At 40.3% G+C, this 23,869-nt stretch overlaps 3 protein-coding genes across 3 annotated transcripts; 1 reads left to right on the top strand and 2 right to left on the bottom strand.

Moving 5' to 3' along the window:
- Nucleotides 1-1,472: 1,472 nt before the first annotated feature.
- Nucleotides 1,473-5,601, top strand: LOC310734004 (E3 ubiquitin-protein ligase RNF183-like; the record flags this gene model as incomplete). Its single annotated transcript, XM_083555552.1, has 2 exons — nucleotides 1,473-2,353; nucleotides 5,488-5,601. Exons 1-2 carry the CDS (start codon nucleotides 1,757-1,759, stop codon nucleotides 5,599-5,601), a joined length of 711 nt encoding a protein of 236 aa, XP_083411678.1. The 5' UTR covers nucleotides 1,473-1,756.
- Nucleotides 5,602-13,270: 7,669 nt separating this feature from the next.
- LOC310734014 (little elongation complex subunit 1-like) lies at nucleotides 13,271-17,443 on the bottom strand (the record flags this gene model as incomplete). The annotated part of the gene is made up of 5 exons (XM_083555566.1): nucleotides 17,343-17,443; nucleotides 15,050-15,210; nucleotides 14,648-14,838; nucleotides 13,777-13,877; nucleotides 13,271-13,473 (listed from the first exon to the last, which is right to left on the bottom strand). Exons 2-5 carry the CDS (start codon nucleotides 15,182-15,184, stop codon nucleotides 13,271-13,273), a joined length of 630 nt encoding a protein of 209 aa, XP_083411692.1. The 5' UTR covers nucleotides 15,185-15,210; nucleotides 17,343-17,443.
- An 18-nt stretch (nucleotides 17,444-17,461) lies between these two features.
- Nucleotides 17,462-19,061, bottom strand: LOC310725230 (uncharacterized protein). Its single transcript, XM_083540028.1, has 7 exons — nucleotides 18,985-19,061; nucleotides 18,832-18,869; nucleotides 18,631-18,713; nucleotides 18,490-18,526; nucleotides 17,990-18,081; nucleotides 17,813-17,904; nucleotides 17,462-17,511 (listed from the first exon to the last, which is right to left on the bottom strand). The coding sequence occupies exons 1-6, from the start codon at nucleotides 19,056-19,058 to the stop codon at nucleotides 17,857-17,859; spliced, it is 372 nt and encodes a 123-aa protein (XP_083396154.1). The 5' UTR covers nucleotides 19,059-19,061; the 3' UTR covers nucleotides 17,462-17,511; nucleotides 17,813-17,856.
- Nucleotides 19,062-23,869: the final 4,808 nt, after the last annotated feature.

A 23,869-nucleotide genomic window follows, 5' to 3' on the forward strand; every position in this document is an offset into this window, starting at 1 on the left:
TGCACACACTGCAGGAGGGATTTTGGCCCACTCCTCCACACAGATCTTCTCTAGATCAGTCAGGTTTCTGGCCTGTCGCTGAGAAACACAGAGTTTGAGCTCCCTCCAAAGATTCTCTATTGGGTTTATGTCGTATGGGTTTATACACATACGACTGTGTGTCCACTTCCAACTCCACCACCATCATCAAGTTTGCTGACGACACTGTTGTGGTGGGTCTGATCTCCAACAATGATGAGACGGCCTACCTACAGGAGGTTAAAAACCTGGAGAGATGGTGCCAGGAGAACAACCTTCTCCTGAACGTCAGCAAGACTAAGGAGTTGATCGTGGACTTCAGTACAAAGCGGGAGCGGTCATACCAACCGATAAACATCAGCGGGACCCCAGTGGTCAGAGTGGACAGTTTCCGGTATCTTGGTGTTCACATTACACAGGATCTTTCTTGGTCCTGTCACACCAACACCGTGGTGAAGAAGGCCCGGCAGCATCTGTACCATCTGAGACGCTTAAGGGACTTTAAACTTCCCTCTCAGGTGCTTAAGACTTTCTACACCTGCACCAGTGAGAGCGTTCTGACGGGTAGCATCACTTCCTGGTTCGGGAACAGCACCATGCAGGACAGACGAGCCCTCCAGAGGGTGGTGCGTTCAGCTGAACGTACCATCCACACTGAGCTCCCTGACCTGCAGGACATTTACAGCACGCGGTGCCGGACCAGAGCCAGGAAGATTATGAAGGACCTCAGCCAACCCAACAATGGACTCTTTTCTTTGTTGCGCTCGGGGAAACGCTTCCGCTCCCTGAAAGCGAACACGGAGAGAATGAGGAGGAGCTTCTTCCCGCAGGCTATTAGGAGTTTAAATCAGGAAACACCCAGGATCTAAAAACTGGCCCACTCCTTCCATCATCACACTTCTTCTCTATACATATCTCACCTTTCGCACCACGACACTTTAATCTCTGGACTTGCACAGCACAGTGCACTTTATATTTAATTAAATTTTTATACCACACCATACTGCACACGGACACTTTACAGACCTTTACACCACACCATACCGCACACGAACACTTTATGGACAACCCACCACAAATATTGTCTACTGTTTACATTGTTTACTGTTTACTGTTCACTCACTCTGTTACACATTGTTTACTGTTCACATTGTTTAACTGTTACTGTTCACTGGTTACTGCCATTTTTTGTATATTTACATTTATAGACTTTGTATATCTTTTATATCTAATATTCTATATTTTATTTTATATTATTATTTTATATAGTTCTTTTATACCTCATATTATTTATCTGCCTTCTTTTTTTTTCCCCCCCCCATCCTATTCCCTCATGTCGGACCGTCGTATAAAGCATTTCACTGCATGTCATACCCTGTATGTATGTGTATGTGATGAATAAAATTTGATTTGATTCGATTTGATTTGACACACATGCGGTACATGCACACAGCTCCAGCCTGCAGGTCAGGTGCAGAAGAGTCACATGCTGGTGTTCGCTGCTCTCTCTGCTGCTTTGCATGACTCTGTGTTGTTGCATTACCAAAACAAATGTATCATTAACAGTAGGAAAGGCTTTTTGCTGGTTGAGAATTGGACACATGTGAAACTCACATTCTGGTGCTGTATTTAATGAATCAGTTCGTAAAGCAAATAAACCAGATTGTGGTGTGTGTGTGTGTTTGATTTTCAGATCAGCAGACCTGACTCACTGACTCGCAGCAGCTCTCGAACAGCCATGGATCGCTCTCCTTATGCCCCTGACAGCCCCACGGAGACCACAGCGCCTTCTACAGCACCATGCACAACACCCTGCACCACCACCACGTCTTGCACCATCGAGGTCCCTGAAGCCCAGGTTTTCCTTCCAGAGCTGGAGTGTGCCGTGTGTTTCAGTCAGTTCAACAACGTCTTCAACACGCCCAAAGTGCTGCAATGTGGCCACACCTTCTGCCTGGAGTGCCTCGCACGCATCAACATAAAATCCTCTCAGCCCGACAGCCTGCAGTGCCCTCTGTGCAGAGCGTACACCCCTGTGCCCACCCTGGGCCTCCCTAAACTGGCGACAGACAGCGTGGTGCTGTCCTGCCTCCCCGAGGCCATGCAGCGTGTCTACAGCATCCACTTCAACCGCAACAGAGGCAAGCTGCAGTTGAAGCGCATCCCCAGCTCTGTCCCCCCTTCCCCGAACCGTCAGCACCGCAGCCTGGACCTCGGGGAGCCAGTCACTACTGAGCTGGAACAGGATCCACCCAGCGGTGTCTGCTCCCGCTTCACCCGGATTATGAATATAGCATTCTTTATAATTATTGGCTGCATCTGCTGTATTATTCTGGTATTTTATGTAATCGGAGAAAACAGAGTATAACCAATACTTCGTTACTGTACTTAAGTAGATTTTTCCTCCTACTTGTGTTGGCTCTGTCTTCAGCTCTCTACTATATGTAGGAGTCACCTGGTAATTGTAATGGAGGCCTGGGGAAAAAAGGACCAATCAAGAGCAAAAGCCTGACCAGAGGAGGCGGAGCCTACAGTTCAAAAGCAGCTACCTGAAGTGACCACTGTTTGCTGGAGTTATTTAACAATAAATTAAATAAAAAGGGGTATAAATTTTCATAAAACATTTATTAACATGAATTATATATCATTCTAAAGGTCTAAGCCTCAAGCATTGATTTTAGATCACTGATTTTTAATGGAACGCTTATATCAAATGTATTTCCTAAATTTGTGTAAACAGTACACACAAACAACATGCATAAAAAAACAGTACTTACACTATAATTGTAATAACGAGTCACAAACGCATCCAAACGCACAATTGCTGCAAATTCCTGTTTATTTGGAAAGATAAGGTTCCACTGAACAACATAACATAGAGCATTTTTGGCCTTTTGTTTGTATCTGTTTTAGAGTAACTTTCACATAAAGAACGATATTTTGGTGGTAAAAAATAAATATGGCTGGAAAAATATAGTGTTAAAAAACAAATGAGAGTAACCACTAAAAAAGGCAAAGACAGGTAAAATCTTATCAGTGATACAACTGAACTCTGCAGGTGTTTGTGGTGACGTTTTGCTTTGCACCACCTTTCATTTCCAATCTTTTATTTTCAGCCAGTAGCAGTGTGGAAACAACATGTTCCATAGAAAATGTAGCCAATGAGTGCAGGATTTTAACTATACATGGGAGGTTTTTATTCCCAGTGTGGGCGAGTTCTTAGTTTTATTCATCTTTAGAAGCTCTTAGAGGTTAAAGAGCGCGTGACGTGCACTGTGACGCACCTGACAGGAAGTGGAATGCAGCTCTTTCCAGCTCATGCTAACTGAGCTTTGTTTACAAGAAATAAAAAAGAAAAGAAAAAGTAGACAGTAAAAAAAGTTGTTTTATTAAAGATTGCATGAAGCACAGATGAGGAAAATATTCTTGTGCGGAGTGACGACAGCGACCTGGTGATCTGATCAGCATCTCCAACTAGAAATACAATGTAGATACTGTTCAGGTTCATACAGCAGGTGATGGAACTCATCATGTGCTGCTTAATGCAAGGATTTTCTCCCTTACTGACATTATCATGCTGCACTTCCTGTTAGTCTGAAGGAGCTCTTCCTCTTTCTCCATGTCTCCAAGTCCATGTCTGCTACCAGTTTGTAGATCTCTTTCTGTAGCTGAACATTGGACTCCATCACCTGCTCGTGTTTCTTCTCAGTTTTATCCAGAGAGTTTAACGAGAAAAAAGTGTGTTGGTTTAATTACAAAAACAATTAATGCTCCAATGTTTGGAAAAGATATCTAAAAGATCTTAACATTTGATGTAAACCTTAATATTGAAGACCCAAAGGTCCCTAATGTTTGTTGACAAATAGTGTTTTACATGAAAGAATCAGCTTTTATTTGACCAAAGGTTATGATCACATCTTGACATGTGGATTAGATTTCATTATAAATCTTGGTGTTTTAATTTATTAATTCATGGAGCCATAAATCAGGGCTGATCTTTTATTCTTTCTGTCATCCATCTTATAATCTGTCTTTTATTAGTGGGTTTTGCCTTTTTCTTCTCTTCACCAGGGAAAGATTTACTGTACCTACAGTACATCCTAATACAGCGTTTAGGATAGAGTGTCAGTAAAATATTTAATTTCAATCTAAATTTGCATATCATTCATTTGTTGTTTTGTTTAATTGAAAAATGTATTCAGAACCTGCAGCTCTGCAGATCTTCACCTGAGCAACTGATCTCAAACACCAGTGGAGAATGTTCCTGTAGTCTCATTCTAGATTGAGAATATATTCAGAAATGCTTAGTTTAAAACACCATCATTACTTTAAAACAGTTACAAAAATATTATTTTTATTTATTAAAAATAAAGATGAAATCGTTCACATAAATGAACTTCAGACTTTTGCACTTTTACTGCCAATTCCTGATTGGCCACACAGCACAACTTACTTAAAAGTCCAATGCTGAATGTTTCCTGTTTTTTTTTTAAGCCAAAGAAATGTAAATGAAGTGATGAACACACTGGATGTTGTTGTTCTGTAGACAGTCACACTGCTGCTGAAAAATCTGGACTGTACTGTGGATGAAGGACCTGTACGAAGCGATTCTGAGTTTTGGGACTGTCCTCAATGCACACGTCATTTATAACTACTGATCCTTACATTTTCTTTCTTTCCCAGTAACTTGGGGTTTCCTCCCCGTACTCAGGTGGAGTATTTTCTGAATGTCGAGAGCTCTGATATTGCGAACCTCTAACACGTTTGATGTGCGTTCTTTGCTTTGTGTTTCTGCTCGCTGTCCTGTACAGGTCATGATGGAGAACGGACGCTAATAAGACATCGGGTATGTGACGTTTTCATCACCTGATGAGGCTCGAGTAGACATCATGGAGATGAGCGGCAGGGTGCTGGGCAGCAGGACCGTGTACTAAAGTCCCTCTCAGACCACCCAGGGACGAAGTCACGGCATGAAGGTAGAAACCATCTCACCTTCAAAACCCTGCCCAGACCCAAGACCCAATGCCAACAAGAACATCCATCCACAGAGTAAATCAAAGCCGTCCGATTAGTTTTGTATTAAGTGCAGTTAAAGCTTCAAAACAGAAGAGAAGTATTAATGTTGGCTAAATTTACCTTCTGATTGGATGCTAACATGAGATGATTGTCTGCATCTACAGATGTTCCAGTTGCAATTCCTGGAAAAGAAAACCAGCAGCAGTGGAACAGGCGATTCACACCGCAGCCTCTCAGACTGGACACACAGGAACTATTCTGATTCCATTTCCAGTGTGTTTTATAGAGACTTTCATGATCTGAAGCAGGTTTTGGTCACAGCTGTGTTTGGTCACATGTAGTAATAATTGGTTTAATACTGAGTGATTGATCAGTGTGTATTATTAAAGTCAGGAATACAAACACACACATGCACTCAAACATTGGATGCTGAATTTGTTCTGTTTTCTGTAGGAAGTCGAACTGTTTGTGAAGAACCTCGACAATGGTGTGGATCAAAATCGTTTGCGTAATTTGTTCTTGTCTTATGGAAACATCACCAGCGCAACTGTCACTTACAATCACTAATCCCTATATTTTTATTCCTTTCCCAATAAAGTGTTTACTCAGGATTAGATCCTCTATTATACCAGAACCAGTGTACACTTGCAGCAAGTTTCTGCTCTTAGAAAATGACCTTTCAAATAAAAGTGCTTCATTGTTCATTCACCAGTGAGACCAGAACGTTGTTGTTGTTGTTTTTGCTTTCTGTATCTCCTCACTCACTCCTACAGGTGGTTCTGCACAATGGACGGTCCAAAGGCTTTAGATTTGTCTGATATTCCTCTCTGGATGAAGCCACTAATGCCATCAGAGAGTTGAATGGAAAGCTGGTGAGCAGGAGGCCACTGTGTATCACTATGGCTGAGCAGTGGACGGGGAGCAGCCGCCCCACCAAGCCCTACCTCCATCCATCCAGGAACATGCAGTGATCTCCTAAAAAAATTAACATCCGGGCATGTGGGAAAATTCAGTCCACAAACCCTCAAACCATCACCCAGATGTAAATTTTTTTAGGAAATCTCTAAACAGTGCTGGACTTGTGTAGAAGTCATCAACGAACAGTTTGTAGCCCATTTCCAACATCTTCTCATCAACAAGTGCCATGACAGATGGTCTACAGACTGGCTGTGGTGTAAAATCCTTATTCCACCTTTCTTCAGGTGTGTTGGGGGATACAACCAGTGAAGACTGGGATTTTCTGTCTCTCACTCTTACCGGTAGAGCTGAAACAGGTGCTGAGTTTGGAGACTGCTTGAACCTCTTTTCTGGTTGATAGCTGGTGTGTGGAACCCACTTCTCCTCAGAAGATTCAACTAAATGGCTGTTGGAAGACATAGAAAGAAAAAAATAGCATTGTATATCAAGTACATACTCTTGTAGTAGTATGAATTCAGGAAGGGGGCAAACACTTTTTCACACTATGGTGTATATTTATTTGCATGTTTGTCACACTTTAATGTTTCAGATCGTCAAACTAATTTAAATATTAGTAAAAGATAACACAAGTGAACACGACATGCAGATTTTAAATAAAAGTTTTGATTATTGAGGGGAAACAAAATCCAAAACTACATGGCCCTGTGTGAAAAAGTGTCTGCCCCCCTGTTAAAACTTTGGTTTATCACACCTGAGTTAAATTTCTCTCACCACACACAGGCCTGATTACTGCCACAGCTGTTCACAATCAAGAAATCTCTTAAATAGGACCTGCCTGACAAAGTGAAGTCGACCAAAACATCCTCAAAAGCTACACATCATGCTGAGATCCAAAGAAATTCAGAAACAAATGAGAAAGAAAGTAATGGAGATCTATCAGACTGGAAAAGGTTATAAAGCCATTTCTAAAGCTTTGGGACTCCAGTGAACCACAGTGAGAGAAATTATTCACACATGGCAAAAACATGGAACAGTGGAGAACCTTCTTAGGAGTGGCTGGCTGACCAAAATTACCCCAAGAGCACAGTGACGACTCATCCAAGAGGTCACAAAAGACCCCACAACAACATCCAAAGAACTGCAGCCTCACTTGCCTCAGTTAAGGTCAGTGTTCATGACTCCACCATAAGAAAGAGACTGGGCAAAAATGGTCTACACGGCAGAGTTCCAAGATGAAAACAGCTGCTGAGCAAAAAGAAAATAAAGGCTCGTCTCAGTTTTGCCAGAAAACATCTTGATGATCCCCAGAACTTTTTGGAAAATACTCAAAAGTTGAACCTTTTGGAAGATGTGTGTCCCATTACGTCTTGCGTAAAAGTAACACCTCATTTGAGAAAAAGAACATCATACCAACAGTGAAATATGGTGGTGGTAGTGTGATGGTCTGGGGCTGTTTTGCTGCTTCAGGACCTGGAAGACTTGCTGTGATCAATGAAATCATGAATTCAGCTGCTTACTAAAAAATCCTGAAGGATTGTTCATGACCTCAAGCTGATGTAAACTTGGTTTCTGCCGCAGGACAATGATCCAAAACACACCAGCAAATCCACCTCTAAATGTCCGAAGAAAAACAAAATGACTAGGCCATTCCAAAGTTTCAAAGTCCTGACCTGAATTCTATTGAGATGCTGTGGCATGACCTTAAAAAGGCGGTTTGTGCTCAAAATCCCTCCAATGTGGCTGAATTACAACAATTCTGCATAGACGAGTGACCAAAATTCCTCCACAGCGCTGTAACGGACTCATCGCAAGTTATCACAAACGCTTGATTGCAGTTGTTGCTGCTAAGGGCGGCCCAATCAGTTATTAGGTTTAGGGGCAAACACATTTTTATACAGGGCCATGCAGTTTTTAATAAAAACCTTCATTTAAAAACTGCATGTTGTGTTCACTTGTGTTATCGTTTACTAATATTTTAATTAGTTTAATGATCTGAAACATTAAAGTGTGACAACCATACAAAAAAATAAGAAATCAGGAAATGAAAACACTTTTTCACACCACTGTACATTATTTCTACGTCGACCATATACTACACATAAACATCTTACATCCACCACCCTGTGCCTTTAATCACGCTGTGCTGCCCAACCACAGACTGGGTCGTACCAACTTGCAAAAATTGTGATCCAAACAAAGAGACTGCATTACTTTTTGTGTTTGAAGATGACGATCCTCTGGTGTTCGTCTGTGCAGTTTAGGGGTATAACAGTGTCAGTTGCGGGCCGTGACTTTAGTGGGGACGTACCCAACTTAATCCACCTCGTAATACCACCACTATCACGTCACAATTATAGAAACCATCAATACAATACAAAAACCCAATATAACAATATGTGGCATTACAGAGACAGAGGCATTTCTACGGTGGCTGAGAAGCGCCAAACACATTAACAATTTAGAAAACTAATTAACAAATACGAAAACATAATAATTCAGACAAACCGGAAAAGGGAGGTAAAGTTTGTGAATGAAACACTTACCGATCATTGGACGAGACACCTGTCATTCAAAATATACAGGAAGTACAACAGTCTTATTTATTTATTTTTATTAAACAATTAGCCATAAACAAACAACGTGGCAATAACAAGTACAATTTACATTACAATACACAGAACAGGTGCCTAAAAATACAAATATATACACATATATTTAGGGGAAAGAGGGAAAAAAATAGATAAATAAATAACATTTATAATAATAAAATTACAATTAAAAAAAGGATACAAATAAACAGGGCTATGGTTTATTCTGTAAATTATTTTTCTATAAAGGACAAAAGCATTTTTCCATTGAATCACTTTTAGGGCTTTTGTGAAAGAAATAAACTCATTATAAAATGCAAAAAATGTTGGTTTAAGTTTCAAGTATTTCCATTTTGTATATAAAATGTTCCCATAAGAAGTATATTATTAACAAGAAAGTGGTCTTTGTTATTGTTTATTACAAGTCCAAAGATAATTTAATACAAGTCCTTCACAGTGAAATTTCTTAGATGGGGAACCTTTGGGTAAAGCCAGTTATGGATATCAGACCATAAAGCGTCTGAAGTAACAGTCTGTTACTTCAGTTTCAATCTTGAATGACAGGTGTCTCGTCCAATGATCGTTAAGTTTTCAATTCACAAACTATACTTACCTTTTCCGCTTTGTCTGAATTGTCATTGTGTTTTCGGATTTGTTAATTTGTTTTCGGATTTGTTAATATGTTTTGCACTTCTCGGCCACCGTACATTTCACATATGGAGGTGAAAAGCATTTGACTAAAGCAAGAAACCCAGTTAAAACTCCAAACCTCTACACTACAACCACAACTGTGCACCTACAATAGCTGAAACAGTTCAGAATCAATATTTGTGTAATAACATGACAAAAACATGAAAATGTAAATAAAATACAACCTACTCGCCAGAGATGCAGACTCATAATGTGCACCGCTCCTCAGTGCCTCCTCAGAGGCTGTAATCCAGTGGTACCACTCGTATTCACTGGTCTGGAAGTGGTGAACAAACCCTTTCCCGGGATGAGACACGCTAGCTAGCTACAGGGTTGGCCGACCTCCTCACGATGTCTAGCTTTATTGGAAAATGTATTTTTAAGTATGTCAGAGACCAAATAAATTTCTCTTCCTCCGTAGGCATAAAAAAGTCTAACTCAGATGTATTAATGTGTGCAGAGCTACAGATGTGTTTTGCCAGTCGAACTTGGCTGTAACAGTTTCCCTCTGACCAACCAATCAGAGGACGGAAAAATGCTGACGCTATTCTGGGCCAGCTAGCTGCCCTGTGAGGAGAATCTGAAATCTGATTGGTTAAAGAGACCCATTGATCACAGAGACTAAGATAAAAATGTCAGTACTACAGACTTTGAAGGCCCTGGGCAGATTAGATTGACATGGCAGCACATAGAGACTGAAATCTGATTGGACAAAAAATCCAACATCAACATACACGTACTGGAAGCAGTGCAGCCGAGAGAAACCCAGGAGAAAAACACAGGCCTGACCCAAGAGAGGTGGATTCCTAAATGACCTGAAATAGCAGCCAAGGTGAAGAAGTATCTCACCTGGGACACTGGAAAGCTGCAGTTTAGTTAACAGCACAGCATGCTGTCACTCTCAGGTTTCCATCCTCATTTTTCTTCCTTCACCTAACAATCTTTGTTTCCTCAGCAATTTTCTGCGACTCTTTGGGCTTGTAGAGGTTCAGCTTTCTGTTCCTGTCTTTGATGTCCAGATTCGTCTCATCTTGCTGCTGTTTCTTATAATAAGATCCCAAAGTGCCCTCAGCTGAGCTACATGTTTCTCTAATTGCTTTTCTTCTGTATCTTACAGTGATTTACGGTATCCTGGAGCTCTCGAATGGAGGAGAGGAACATATTAGAACTCCAAACCATATCTAGTTCAACCTTCTTTTTTTCCTCATTCCATTTATTTCTCTCAAAATTCAAAGTTGCCTTCAGCTGAGCAACATGGTCCTCCAGATGTTTTCGTTCTCTAATCAAATTATCTCGCTTATGCTTTGCACAATTCTTCTCCTCCTCACAGTGATTTAGAGAATCCTGGAGCTCTCTAATGGTCTGGAGCTGTAAATTGTTGTTCTTCTCCATGTCCAGTTTGGACTTCTTACTTTTCTCCCTCCACTTATTTTTCTCAAATTCCAAAGTGGCCTTCAGCTGAGCAACATGTTCCTCCTGTTGTTCTCGTTCTCTAATCAAATTATCTCGCTCATGCTCTGCACAATTCTTCTCTTCCTCACACTGATTCAGGGCATCTTGAAGGTCTCTGACGGTTTGAAGATGTAGGATGGTCCTCTCCTGCATGTCTTGTTTGGCCTTCTTTATTTTTAATTGGCATTTATTTTTTTCAGAATCCAAAGTTGCCTGCAGCTGAGCAACACGTTCCTCCAGTCGCTCTTGGTGTCTCATAAAATGATCTTTCTCATGCTTTGCAGTCTTCCTCTCTTCTTTACAGAGATTCAGAGTATCCTGGACCTCTCTGATGAGGTGTAAGTTGGTTCTCTCCCTCATGTCTAGTTGATCCTTCTTGCTTTTCTCCTCCCATTTATTTCTCTCAAATTCCAAATTGGCCTCGAGCTGAGAAACACGTTCCAGCTGTTGCTTTTGTTCTGTCACCCAGCTCTCTCTCTCCCATTCTACAGCTTTCTCCAGTTCTTCATGGATTTTCAGGGACGGCTGGAGCTCTTTGGTCGTCTGTTCCAAAGTGACCTCAAGCTGAGCAACATGTTCCTTCAGTTGTTTTTGTTCTCTCGTTTCGTTTTTGTTCTCTCTCTTACATTCTACAGTTTTGTCCAGTTCCCTATGGATTTTCAGGGAAGACTGGAGCTTCATGGTGGGCTTTCGGTCAGAAGCCAAAGTAGCCTCCAGCTTTTGCACCGTCTGTAGCAGAATGGCTTTCTCTTCTTTCTCTTCTGTTATCTTCTCTATCTTTGGTCCAGAAAATGCATCCAAGTCTTTTACTACTTTCTCCATATGTTCCAGCTTCTCATTCTTTTCAGAAATCTGCTTAGTTTTCCTCTTTCTTCTGGTTTGAAACATTTCTTTAAACCTTCTAAAGAGCTCCATGTTTACGTGTCTTTACTCACACACACAAAACCCGGAAATGAGAGAAACAGAGGCGCGTTCTGACTTACATAGACGTTGCCCTACTGTGATGTCACACCGAGATGCTCTGCCCTCCAACCTCTCTCTCTCTCTCTCTCTCCCCTACACGCGCACAATCACTATGCGCATGCGCACATAACAGAGGGAAAGGAAGGATAAAATATTATGTTCTCACAATCTATCTATCTATCTATCTATCTATCTATCTATCTATCTATCTATCTATCTATCTATCTATCTATCTATCCATCTATCTATCTATCTATCTATCTATCTATCTATCTATCTATCTATCTATCTATCTATCTATCTATCTATCTATCTAAAGACTACATGTGTGCAAACATCATCGCAGTATGATCCATGTGGAAGTGCAAATATATTGTGTATATAATCCACTGGTGGGCGGTCAGGGCCAGTAAAGCCTCCTCTGCTGGCCTAAACACTATCACAAGCACTGACCTACATTTACAACTTAATTTGTAATATTTGTTTCATGAAATTGTATTAATTATTTCCCAAAAGTCTATTCTCTTCATTTCGTAGCATTTCTCCAAACAAATTTCAGCCTCTATGTGCTGCCATGTCAATCTAATCCGCCCAGGCCTTCAAAGTCTGTACTGCTGGCCTTTTATCTCAGTCTCTAATAGAAATGAGGCCAAGAATAGCGTCAGCATTTTTCCGTCCTTTGATTGGTTGGTCAAAAAGAAACTGTTACAGCCAAGTTAAACTAACAAAACATGTGTGTAGCTCTGTGTTTACATGAATACATCTGAGTTAGACTTTTTTATGGCTATGGAGAAAGAAAAATTTATTTAGTTTCGGACATTCTTAAAAATACATTTCAAAGAAAAGCTAGACATCGTGAGGAGGTCGGCTAACCCCAAAGCTAGCTAGCTTATCTTAGCCCATGAAAGGGTTTGTTGACCACTTCCAGACCAGTGAATACAAGCGGTACCACTGGATTACAGGCTCTGAGGAGCACATTATGAGTCTGCATCTCTGCTGAGTAGGTTGTATTTTATTAAAATTTTTATGTTTTGGTCATGTTATTACACAAATATTGGTTCTGAACTGCTCCAGATGATGTAGGTGCACAGTTGCAGTTGTAGTGTAGATTTTTGAAGTCTGGGTTTCTGGCTTTAGTAAAATGGTTTTCACCTTCATATGTGAAATGCCGCTGTCTCTGTAATACCACACGTTGTTATATTGCATTTTTTTTATGGTATTGATGGTTTCTATAATTGCGACGTGATAGTGGTAGTATTAAGAGGTGGATTAAGTTGGGTAAGTACCCACTGAAGGCCCAGGTACCAAATGCACGGCCCTCCACTGATATAATCAATAATGTAAAGGGTGTATGTGGTCATCCACAATGCTGGTGGCTTTGTGAGACCAGATGAGGTTTTCCACAGCTGAACACAAAGATTGTTGAGTCAGCACCAGTCCATTATCCACTGCATTTCCTGTCTGAAAGCGTCTGGTCGTTTTTGCTGATGAGACTCATGATGGTCATGTGACTGCTAAACTTGATGATTGGAGCTGTGCATTGCAGCACAGTCATGTTTCACAGTGTGAACAGCTGGTGACTGAGGATACAGACCTGGGGGATGCAGTGCTCACTATAATAATCACTACAGTATTTTCTTAGAGTTTTGTGACTTGGTCTGATGACAAAGGAAACTGATTTGCGTAATGCATTTGATGACGGCTGGGGGAACGCGCTGTGTGCTGTTTTTCCTCCATGATTCCAAAGTCTTCAGAGCTGCTTCAGGGTTGCTGGGTGCCAGATCATGAATGGCATAAATGACTGAGAGCTGCACTTCCCATGGCATACCTGCACACAACATCCAATACAAAATTAGGATCTGCTGAAGCACAAAACTAAACATCAGAGAATAAAGATAAAGATCAATAAAAACATCTTTATTTGATTCTTTAGAAATTCCTTTTGAGAAGTTTTGCATTCCAAACTGATTTATGCTTTTTGCCAGGTTTTCGAGTGACGTTAGCATGTTCACCTTAAGTCCTAGTTGACCAAGTCGCCCTTTTGAGAAGGACAAAAAACACGAGTGACAAACTGAAGAATCCAGAAATAATCTGAGATGATGCTCTGAAACAGGATTTACAGTAAACTTACCAAGTAGCCTGAAAACTGCTGCTACACAGACATCTCGGAACGGTGTTTGCTCTGTTCTTGCTTGCCTCAGCCAAGTGTCAAGGATCAGCCAAAGATCCTTTCTAGTAAATAAAAAAGAGGAGAAATGGATATGTTGAGGGTCTTTGTGGTGGTTATGGAGCAGCCATTGTGGTTTTATTATCACTTGTGATTTTATGCAACATAAATGTGAACGTCGCAATATTTCAAACGACCTCTAGATTATTGACCGTTAATGAAAAAAATCATCAATAAGAACTAGGTCACAGGTTAAAGGTACTTTTTACTTGTCAAATGTACCTTAAAGCACAGAAAAATTCTTTCTTCACATACCCCAGTGATGATAGAAAGCCGGGGGCAGAGCACTGGGTCAGCCATGACTACAGCACCCCTGGAGCACAGAGAGTTAAGGGTCTTGCTCAAGGGCCTAAAAAGTGGAACTTGGTGATTCTGGGGCTTGAACCCCCGACCTTCCGATCAGTAATCCAGAGCCTTCACCACTGCTGAGCTACCACTTCCTGAAAAAAGACCCTCTCATTGTGAAATACTTACAGCTAAAATTACAGAATTCTCTCTGACTGTCTGAACACTGATCCTGGAAACTTCATTTATAAATGCACAATAAACATTTCCTCACAGAAACATCACTATATCAACAATAACCCAATATTTCCCTGTGAGATCTTATTGTATTAAAGATAAGATATAAAAAAGCTGCCTAAATATTAACTTTGCAGCTGAAATCCTCTCAGCCCTGATGTTATAGAAAAATAATGATCAATTTTTTATCATTCAGATTTGAATATTAAAAAGCTGAGAATTAAATATGTTGAAGATGTTTTGCATTCAGTACCGTATAATATTGGTAATGGTCCAAGTCCAGCCCAGTTGTGCACACAGAAGATCCAGGCTGAAGATGTAGTTCCAGATAGCAGGGCAAAGATCATAACCATACCAGCTGTTCTCCAGGAACCTCAGACTGCTGTCTTCCAGAAAAGACTTCAGGGTGCTGGTGATAGCATTGTGGATGTTTCCTGGAGGCTCCTGGCAAAAAATACATCATTATTTAATACCCAATGCAATAAAACACTGTTTGACTGACAGCATAGTTCAACATAAATGTTTAAAAAATTTGTCCCACTAGATTACACTGATACTTGGAAATTAAAGGGAGATTAAGGAGGCAGTAAAATACTTGATAAAGTCCAGTTTAAAAAATTGACACTGAGAGGAACACTGAGGATCAGCTTCTTACCTCATCCCAGTGCAGATACTTGGTAAGCAAGTGAAATATCTTTCCCTTTGCTTTCAGGTTGCTCACTATGTGAATTGCTCGGCATAAAGAACTTTCATGGGACAAAAAACTTGGCCATGCTGTCACCATGACCATAATCACTTTGGGGGCTTCAAGAAAGTCTGCAAAGCAACAAGACAACAGAAAATAAATACACTGTAAAAAAAAAAAAAAGACATTGGATATAAAAAGTTGACACACCTTATAAAATTGCATCTTATCAAATTGCAGAGAGAAATAACAATAAAGCTAATATGAATATGCAAACACATTTAAATGATGACAAAAGATTAATTCATTCAACTACAACCATGTAGGAAAATGTGTTGGTCCAACAAGACAAAAGATTAAACGTATTTCCCATAAATCTAAAAGGTATGTTTGGTGCAAAGCCAATACAGAGCATCCTCCAAGTAAATAATACAAGAAACAAAACCCCCAAAAGTCCAAAGAAAACACATCTATTTAGTCCGAGCATGCAGCAAAGCAATCCAGGCATAAACACAGAACAAAAATAGCCAAAAAACCGAACAAAACATAGAAAAAAAGCCACAAAAAAAAAGCCGTAAAAACAGGCAGGCAAACCGGTGGAAAAAGGGCAGGAAAACCTCAGCAAGAATCGGGGAAGAAAGCGATATCCCGGCAGAGAGGGAAAGTTTTTAGGGTTCTTAAATACCGGGCAGCGCGGGAAAACCTCAAAATTGCTGCCGACCCGGAAGTGCACGTTGCAGAACCGGACTTGCGTGCCGCGAAACGGAAGGCACAAGCCGAGACGGGTTTGAGACGGGAAACGTGAAAGGATGGGTGGATTCGGAGGACTCTGGGGAGTTTGAGGCAGACCGCAACAGTGTTGATCATTTTAGAAATGGGACAGGGGCAGCCTTGAGAGAGAGGTCTCGGGTGGACAGCCAGACCTTCTGGCCTACCCGGTACCGGGCGCGGGACATCGTTTGCCATGAAACCATGAATGGCACCTTGGCCCCCTCAAGCCAATGACACCACTCCTCTAAGGCCAGCTTGATAGCCAGGAGCTCCCGTTCACCATGAGTGGTAGGAGATAGCGATTCTTAAAAGTAATGGCGTTAAGTCCCTGATAGTCTTTACATGGGCGAAGGGTTTGTCCTTCTTCTCCACAAAGAAGAACCCAGCCCCAGCGGGGGAGGAGGATGGGTGAATACTCCCGGCAGAGAGAGACTCCTGATTATACTGGTGCATGGCCTTCTGCAGTCCAGACAGATTGTACAAACGTCCATGGGGAGAAGAGGTTCCAGGCAACAGGTTGATGGCACAGTCATGTGGCCGGTGTGGTGGAAGGGAGGATGCTTTGACCTTGCTGAGGTTGCCCTAGGTCATGGTAGACTGCCGGGATAGAGCTGAGATCATGTTGAGGCTCCTGACGTGACAGGACAGGTACAGGGCCGATTGAGGCGAGACAGCGGGTCTGGCAGGGCACCCCCCATTCCAAGACTCGTCCACTGTTCTAATCTAGATAGGGGTTGTGTTTCCGGAGCCAGGAAAAATAAAGCATGACACGAGCATAAGACGAGGGGATGATCAGGAACGAGAGCCACTCCTGGGGAAGAAAGAGATCCAGCAGAGAGGGAGAGAACCCAGAAGACTGTGACATTGTCCTCTGTAAAAAAAGCTGTAAATAAAGAGGAGTTTCACATTTCAACATGACAATGACCAAAAGCACATATCCAAATTAGCAAAGGCACGGCTTCAGAAAAGGATCATCACAGTACTGGAATGGTCCAGCCAAAGCCCAGACCTCAACCCAACTGAAAACCTATGGAATGACCTACAAAGAGCTGTACACAGGAGATCACCTCGCAATTGAAAGAAACATTTCTGCAAAGTAGAATAGATAAAAGTGTAGATGTGGGAAGTTAATAGAGATTATTCACAAAGACTTGATGCCATAATAAAGGCAAATTGTGCTTCCACAAAGTATTAGTTATGGGGGATTTTCAGACTTATGCAATCAAGATGTGATAGTTTTTTATTTAAAAAGTTACCAATTATTAAATATTTTTCTCTGGATCTTTGTTTTTTGGAAAATCACATTAAACATGTAACAAGTTTGACGTTTACACTGTTGTTATTTTTATCTTTATATTTAAAAAACCTGCCATTTCATAAGTGTGTAAACTTTTTACATCCACTGTACATCACCAACAACAAGACACAATTGTCCTCTCTGTATCAGTGTCCAGATCATTTTTAGTAGATAAGTAATGAAATATAATCTCACCTTCTTTAAGGAGTCTGTAGGCGAGAGCATGTGCTTTGTGAGTGTCTCCTCTCTGTTGACACACGCCTACATAAACCCTACAGAGAGACTGCAGGAGATCATGTCCCATAAACCCGTTTTCCACCTTGAGCTTCTCCAAAATCACAGACAGAAACGTCTCTGCTAAGGACTAAATAAGACGGAAGAAAACTTTTAGCATCCAACTGAATAAACATGTATTTAAATCATGTTTTTAAAACAAATATTATGAAGTTAAGACTTGACTGTAGACTGGGTTTAGGAAAACTATTAGATATTGTATAAAATGTACAAAATTTGACATAATAAATCATATCTACTGTTCAATTTAAGAACATCAGGACCAGTGAATTATGAATCAACTTTAAAAAAATTTAAACTCAAATCCACAGCTAAAGAATAAAGTATTTAAATCGCATGCACATTAAATAAAACAGAAGATAAGAACTGACCTCGTTTACACAAAACTCAGAAATGACGTGTTTCTCTTCATCTCTCAGAACAGGAAGTTCACTTGTTCCTGTGAGAAGTGCATGAATCCTGTCTGTTGGTAAAACATCAGAACAGGACTTTTGTAGTGTTTCTAATGCACTGGAGATGAGAGATTGTGTTGTGTGTGTTGTGTTTACAGGATCAGCTAAAGCAGCATCAAGTCGAGGCTTTTGAGCTTTCCTGGGTGGTGACATGTCTGATCCAGTTCTCTTTGCTGTGGGCTTTGGGCCTGTATGAATATAAAATAAATTTATATCATTTGTCACACGCCCTTATCCCGAGAGACCTACAATATTTCTTCCTAGATCTTAAAAAATGACTGTTACACATTTAGGTTCATTAAGATGGTGAAGAATTTGCCTTGTCAATACTTTTTCCATTATTGTTCCAATACTTTTGGTGATAATGTACATACTAGGTTTAGCACATGCTAAGATTAAACTGTATATCCACTAAAATTAGATTACAACATGTCACATTTAAATACGTTTATCAGCTTCCTGCTTGCTTAATTTTTTTATTAATTATAATTTTTTATTGTATTATTAATTATTTGTGTTCATTTATTCCATAGTCAATGCAAATACAGAACACATCAAAATGTACAGAAACTTAGTATTAGAGATTTTACTGTTACCTTTGTTCAACTCGTTCTCCACTTTGTAAAGTTTTTCCTGTTGAGGATCAAAAAAAAAAAAAAAACAGATTAAGTTTTATTTAGTCACATTTCTCACTAAAAGTTCAATGATGTTTGCATTTAAAAATGGAAAGAAAGTACCTCCATTAAGCGAAAGCTTTTCTCCATGCTGCTGATTTTGCATTTCAGGCCTCGGATTTCCAGATTTTGTCTGGTGTTCACTTCTGTAAAATAATTTACAAAATGAAATGAAAAGGTGCTCAGATCACATTATCACATTATATGTTTATTTTAATAGAACTGAATCATGCAGTAATAATCAACTTGTACTTTCTTACACACCTTTAAGTGCCAGAAGCTGGTTTTCAACACTGACATTTCTGTGGAAGGGAAAAGAAACATATAGATAAAACATTATATAATATATTATTATATTACATATTATATTGTATCACTGCAATGATTGGAATAAAGTATAAAGAGCAAAAAACATACTTGTGAGTGTTGCTGAGTAGCATAAGGCTCTTAATGGCCTGAAGCTCCTGCTGGCTTATGCTTGTCTTTTCCATTTCTGTAGGCCTTTTCAACATTTTCTTCTAGAGAGTTTATTGAATCTAAAAAAAGTAAGAACTGCTTTAATCACAAATCATTCCATAATGGTCTTTGTTAATTTTTTTATAATGAGTATCTCTGTAGTCTGATCGTTCTTCCTCAGCTGATGGGATGCGTTTACTCAGTGGAGCCTCCTTCTGCTTACAGCCTTTAAATGTACTCGTGAGCGTTAAGTAGTAATGTCATGTTTAGATGATGTTAGGATTTAGGGACTTTATTGAAGCTTAATGTTTTTCATGCTAGCTAGAGCGTACTTCCCGGAAGTTCTGGGTAAGCACGTGACTAACGCGTGACTAGCGATGAACCTGCAAAATTAATGAAACTAAAGACTTGTAAAGTAACTTACCGCTAATGTGTTTCTTCTGAAGTGGATTGAGAATTTTGATGCGCGACGTGTTGAGTTTGTTGGCTGCTTCCAAAATCAGACAAGATCAAGCGTTCTCAGAGTGGTATGGCCGTAAGCTCAGTGTTCTGGCTTTTATGCATGTGGTCGAAAGTGGCGCACTGTGACATCACAGAGATATAAACAGTTACATGAGCATTAGACTATAACACTGAGGATGTACAGTTACATGAACAGTAACTATAACACTGAGGATGTACAGTTACATGAACAGTAACTATAACACTGAGGATGTACAGTTACATAACCTAACATGTGCTTCAGTGCGGGTATTTAACTGAATAAACAGCAGAAACTGCATATAAAACATGAAGAGGACTAATAAAAATTTATTTTATCTTTGTCTTCTTTTCTCAATTATTTGCTTTGAGAATGTTGAAAGAGAAGTATAGAGAAGGTCAGAAGGAGTTGCATTGTGTTTATAGATCTAGAGGAAGCATACAACAGTGTTTAGAGAGGAGTTGTGGTATTGTATAAGGAAGTCTGGTGTGTCAGAGAAGTATGTGAGGACATGCATGAGAACAGTGTGGAGGTGGAACGTTGGAACTGCATCAAGGATCAGCTCTGAGCCCTTTCCTGTTTGCAGTGGTGATGGACAGGTTGACGGCCGAGGTCAGACAGGAGTCTCCGTGGACTATGATGTTTGTGGATGATATTGTTATGAGTGGTGAGAGTAGTAAACAGGTTATGAAGAGCCTGGAGAGGTGGAGGTACACGCTGCAGAGAAGGGAAATGAAAGTCAGTAAAAGTAAGACAGAATACATGTGTGTGAATGAGAGGGAGGGCAGTGGAGGGGTGCGGTTGCAGGGAGAAAAGGTGGAAAAGGTGAAGTTCAGGTATCTGGGGTCAACAGTGCAAAGTAATGGGGAGTGTGTCAGAAAAGTGAAGAAAAGAGTGCAGGCAGGGTGGAGTGGGTGGAGAAGAGTGATAGCAGGAGTGATTTGTGATAGAAGAGTATCTGTGAGATTAAAAGGGAAAGTTTATAGGACTGTGTTGAGACCTGAGATGTTGTAAGGTTTGGAGACAGTGGCATTAAGTAAAAGACAGGAATTGGAGCTGGAGGTAGCAGAGCTGAAGATTTTGAGATGTTCGTTGGGAGTGACGAAGATGGACAGGATTAGAAACAAGTTTATTAGAGAAACAGCACATGTAGGACGTTTTGGGGACAAAATAAGAGAGACATGAATAAGATGGTTTGGACATGTGCAGAGGGGGGACATGGGGTATATCGGTAGGAGAATGCTGAGGATGGAGCCACCAGGAAGGCGGAAAAGAGGAAGACCAAAGAGGAGGTTTATGGATAAGGTGAAGGAAGACATGCAGGTAGTTGGTTCGAAAGAAGAAGAAGATTATCTATTTGATATTATTTTTCTCCCAAAGGATTGATCGCTTGGTTTTTCCTCCTGTAGCTCCTCTGCATTATCAGGGATTAACTCTAGAAAAGACGTCGTGTTCCAGGTGGAGGATGAAGACCCTCTGCCGGGATAAAGGGAACTGTACGTCCCCTAGAACGGTGATTTTCTGAGCTTTATGGATTTAATTCTGTTTAAAACCCAGAGTTTATCATTTATTATAAGTTATGTGTAAAGTAAGTGATTTCGATTCCTACAGCTGTGCTCCTGGATCTATGTGCTGATCCGTCCATCCCTGTCCAAATATAGCATGGTTCCATGCTTAATGACAACAGGTTGTTTCTAGCGGAAAATGGGCGGCAGGAAAAGGTTTCATATAAATAATATATATAATTCATCTTTTCACAAAGACCTTCTTTGGATATAATATAATTCTATTAAATCTCATGCTATAGGTCTGGTATCTGCCCGTATGGTATCTGAGTGTCATAATGCCTGTCATTTTGGATGTTATTATTAAGGTGGGTAGTCGATACATCAGGTTTCCCTTCACTGTGCAAGAACAGGCTGAAATTAAAATGCACTTTGCAGCAATGTTCTGTTTTTCAAATGTAATCAACACAATTGACTGCACTCATATTTCTGTAAAGACTCCGTATGAAAAGGAATTTGTTTTTGTTAATAAACAGCATATGCTTTCTGTTAAAGTGCAAGTCATATGTGACTCTAACACGACCCTCACAAACATTGTGGCACACACACACACACACACACACACACACACACACACACACACACACACACACACACACACACACACACACACACAATGATGTACAAACAATACAATACAAATTATACAAAACATACAATACAAATTATATGATGTTGTTTGCACAAGTGCACTTTAGTCCTGTAGTCCTGTGTAGTCTTAGTTCTTAGTTCTGTGTTGTTTTGTGTAATTCTGTCTTGTTTTAGACAAAAGTATTGGGACACCTGACCTTTTCTGCAATATGTGGTTTTTTCCAAACTGTTAACACAAAGCAGGAGGCACACAGTTGTGTAGTGTGTTTTTGTTAAAACCCAAATCTGTTCCAGCATGGCAATGCCCCTGTGCACAAAACCAGCTCCATGAAGATCTGGATTACATGGTTTGGAGAGGAAGATCTTGAGTGGCCTGCTCTCAACCCTACTGAACACCTTTGGAATGAATGTGAACACTGACTGCACCCCAGACCTCCTCACCTCACCTACATCTCTACCTGACTTTACTAACACTCTAGTGGCTGATGAACACAAATGTCCACAAGCACACTCCAAAATCTAGTGAAACATCTTCCCAGAAGAGTGGAGGAAAATATCAGCACAAATTGGGACTAAATGTGGAATGTAATGCTCAAAAAGCACATACCGTACTTATGACCAGGTGTCCGCAAACTTTTGCCAAAATAATGTATATATACCGTGTACAGATAGATAGATAGATAGATAGATAGATAGATAGATAGATAGATAGATAGATAGATAGATAGATAGATAGATAGATAGATAGAGGACGGTTCTGAAGGCTGAAAGGATTATTGGTGTTTTCCTGCTCACACTACAGGAACTGTACACATCCAGAGTGATAAATTGCTCAGAATATCACTCTGGATTCCTCACATCCAAGCCATATGCTGACTGAACATTTGCCGTCTGTCCAACGGCAAAAATTTTGAATTATTTTTTATTATTATTTATCTTTATTTTTATTCATCATTAAAAAAGTGTGCAAATGGACGCTTTTGTCACCAAAACAAACTAATCGTGAATGCTATTAAACAAGTCATGCAACATACAGAAAGAGAAAAAGGAATATTGTTGCTCTATGTGTAAAAGCATAGCAGCGTCATGGCATAATCTAAGTGATATACAGTTATTATCCTGTTTCATTCACTGCATTAGCTTTTATTATCCTCATAAAGAGATGAGTGATAGAGCTGCATACACGCCTTTATCTTTTATACAGTGTGACACTGGCAGTCAGCTCCATATCAGTGTAGTGTTGGTGGGTGAAGCTCAAGTGGCTCTAAAGCAGATGAAGCATCAGTGGAATTCATGGTGGAGATGGTGAACCTGCTGCTGGACGCTGACACGATTTATTTCATGGTTGAATAAAATTGGTGTAAACTGAATTTAGGAGACTTAGAGAGTTTTTTACAAAGCAGGAGACAGAAGAAAAATAAACAGATTACGGAAGAGGAGGAGAAGCTGGAACACATGCAGAAAGTCGTTACAGATTGGGATGCATTTCTTATTATGATAATAGAGAAGATAACAGAAGAGAAAGAAGAGAAAGCCATTCTGGTAAAGAAGGTGAAAACTCTGGAGGCTACTTTAGCTTCTGAGCGAAAGCAGCGTGAACAGAACATAAATCATAGAAATGACACACACCTCCAGAACATCACCGAGCTCCAGTCTTTCCTGAAACTCCACGAGGAACAGGAGAAATCTGTAAAACATGAGAGAGAACAAAAGCAACTGCTGGAACGTGTTGCTCAGCTCGAGGCCACTTTTGAATTTAAGAGAAATAAATGGGAGGAGAAAAGCAAGAAGGACCAACTAGACATGAAGGAGAGGATCAACTTACCGCTTCTGACCATCAAAAAGGTCCCGGATACTCTGAATCTCTGTAAAGAAGAGAGGAAGACTGCAAAGCATGAGAAAGATAATTTGATGAGATACCAAGAGCGACTGGAGGAACATGTTGCTCAGCTGCAGGCCACTTTGGATTTTGAAAAAAATAAATAGCATGTGAAAATAAAGATAGTCAAACAAGACATGCAGGAAAGGACCATCTTACATCTTCAAACCATCAGAGACCTTCAAGATTCCCTGAATCAGTGTGAGGAAGAGAAGAATTGTGCAGAGCATGAGCGAGATAATTTGATTAGAGAACGAGAACAACAGGAGGAACGTGTTGCTCAGCTGAAGGCCACTTTGGAATTTGAGAGAAATAAGTGGAAGGAGAAAA

Source organism: Silurus aristotelis (genome assembly GCF_946808225.1).
Source record: "Silurus aristotelis genome assembly, chromosome: 1".
In the NCBI taxonomy this organism is placed as follows: domain Eukaryota; kingdom Metazoa; phylum Chordata; class Actinopteri; order Siluriformes; family Siluridae; genus Silurus; species Silurus aristotelis.

Bases quoted from the DNA above. Each gene is read 5' to 3' on its own strand.
- LOC310725230 (XM_083540028.1), bottom strand. From the start codon at position 19,058: ATGGAAAAGACAAGCATAAGCCAGCAGGAGCTTCAGGCCATTAAGAGC. The intron at 18,870-18,984 runs GTATGTTTTTTG...TCCCTTCCACAG, and splicing joins CTACTCAGCAACACTCACAA to AAATGTCAGTGTTGAAAACC. The intron at 18,082-18,489 runs GTAACAGTAAAA...ATATTCATACAG, and splicing joins GGAGAACGAGTTGAACAAAG to GCCCAAAGCCCACAGCAAAG.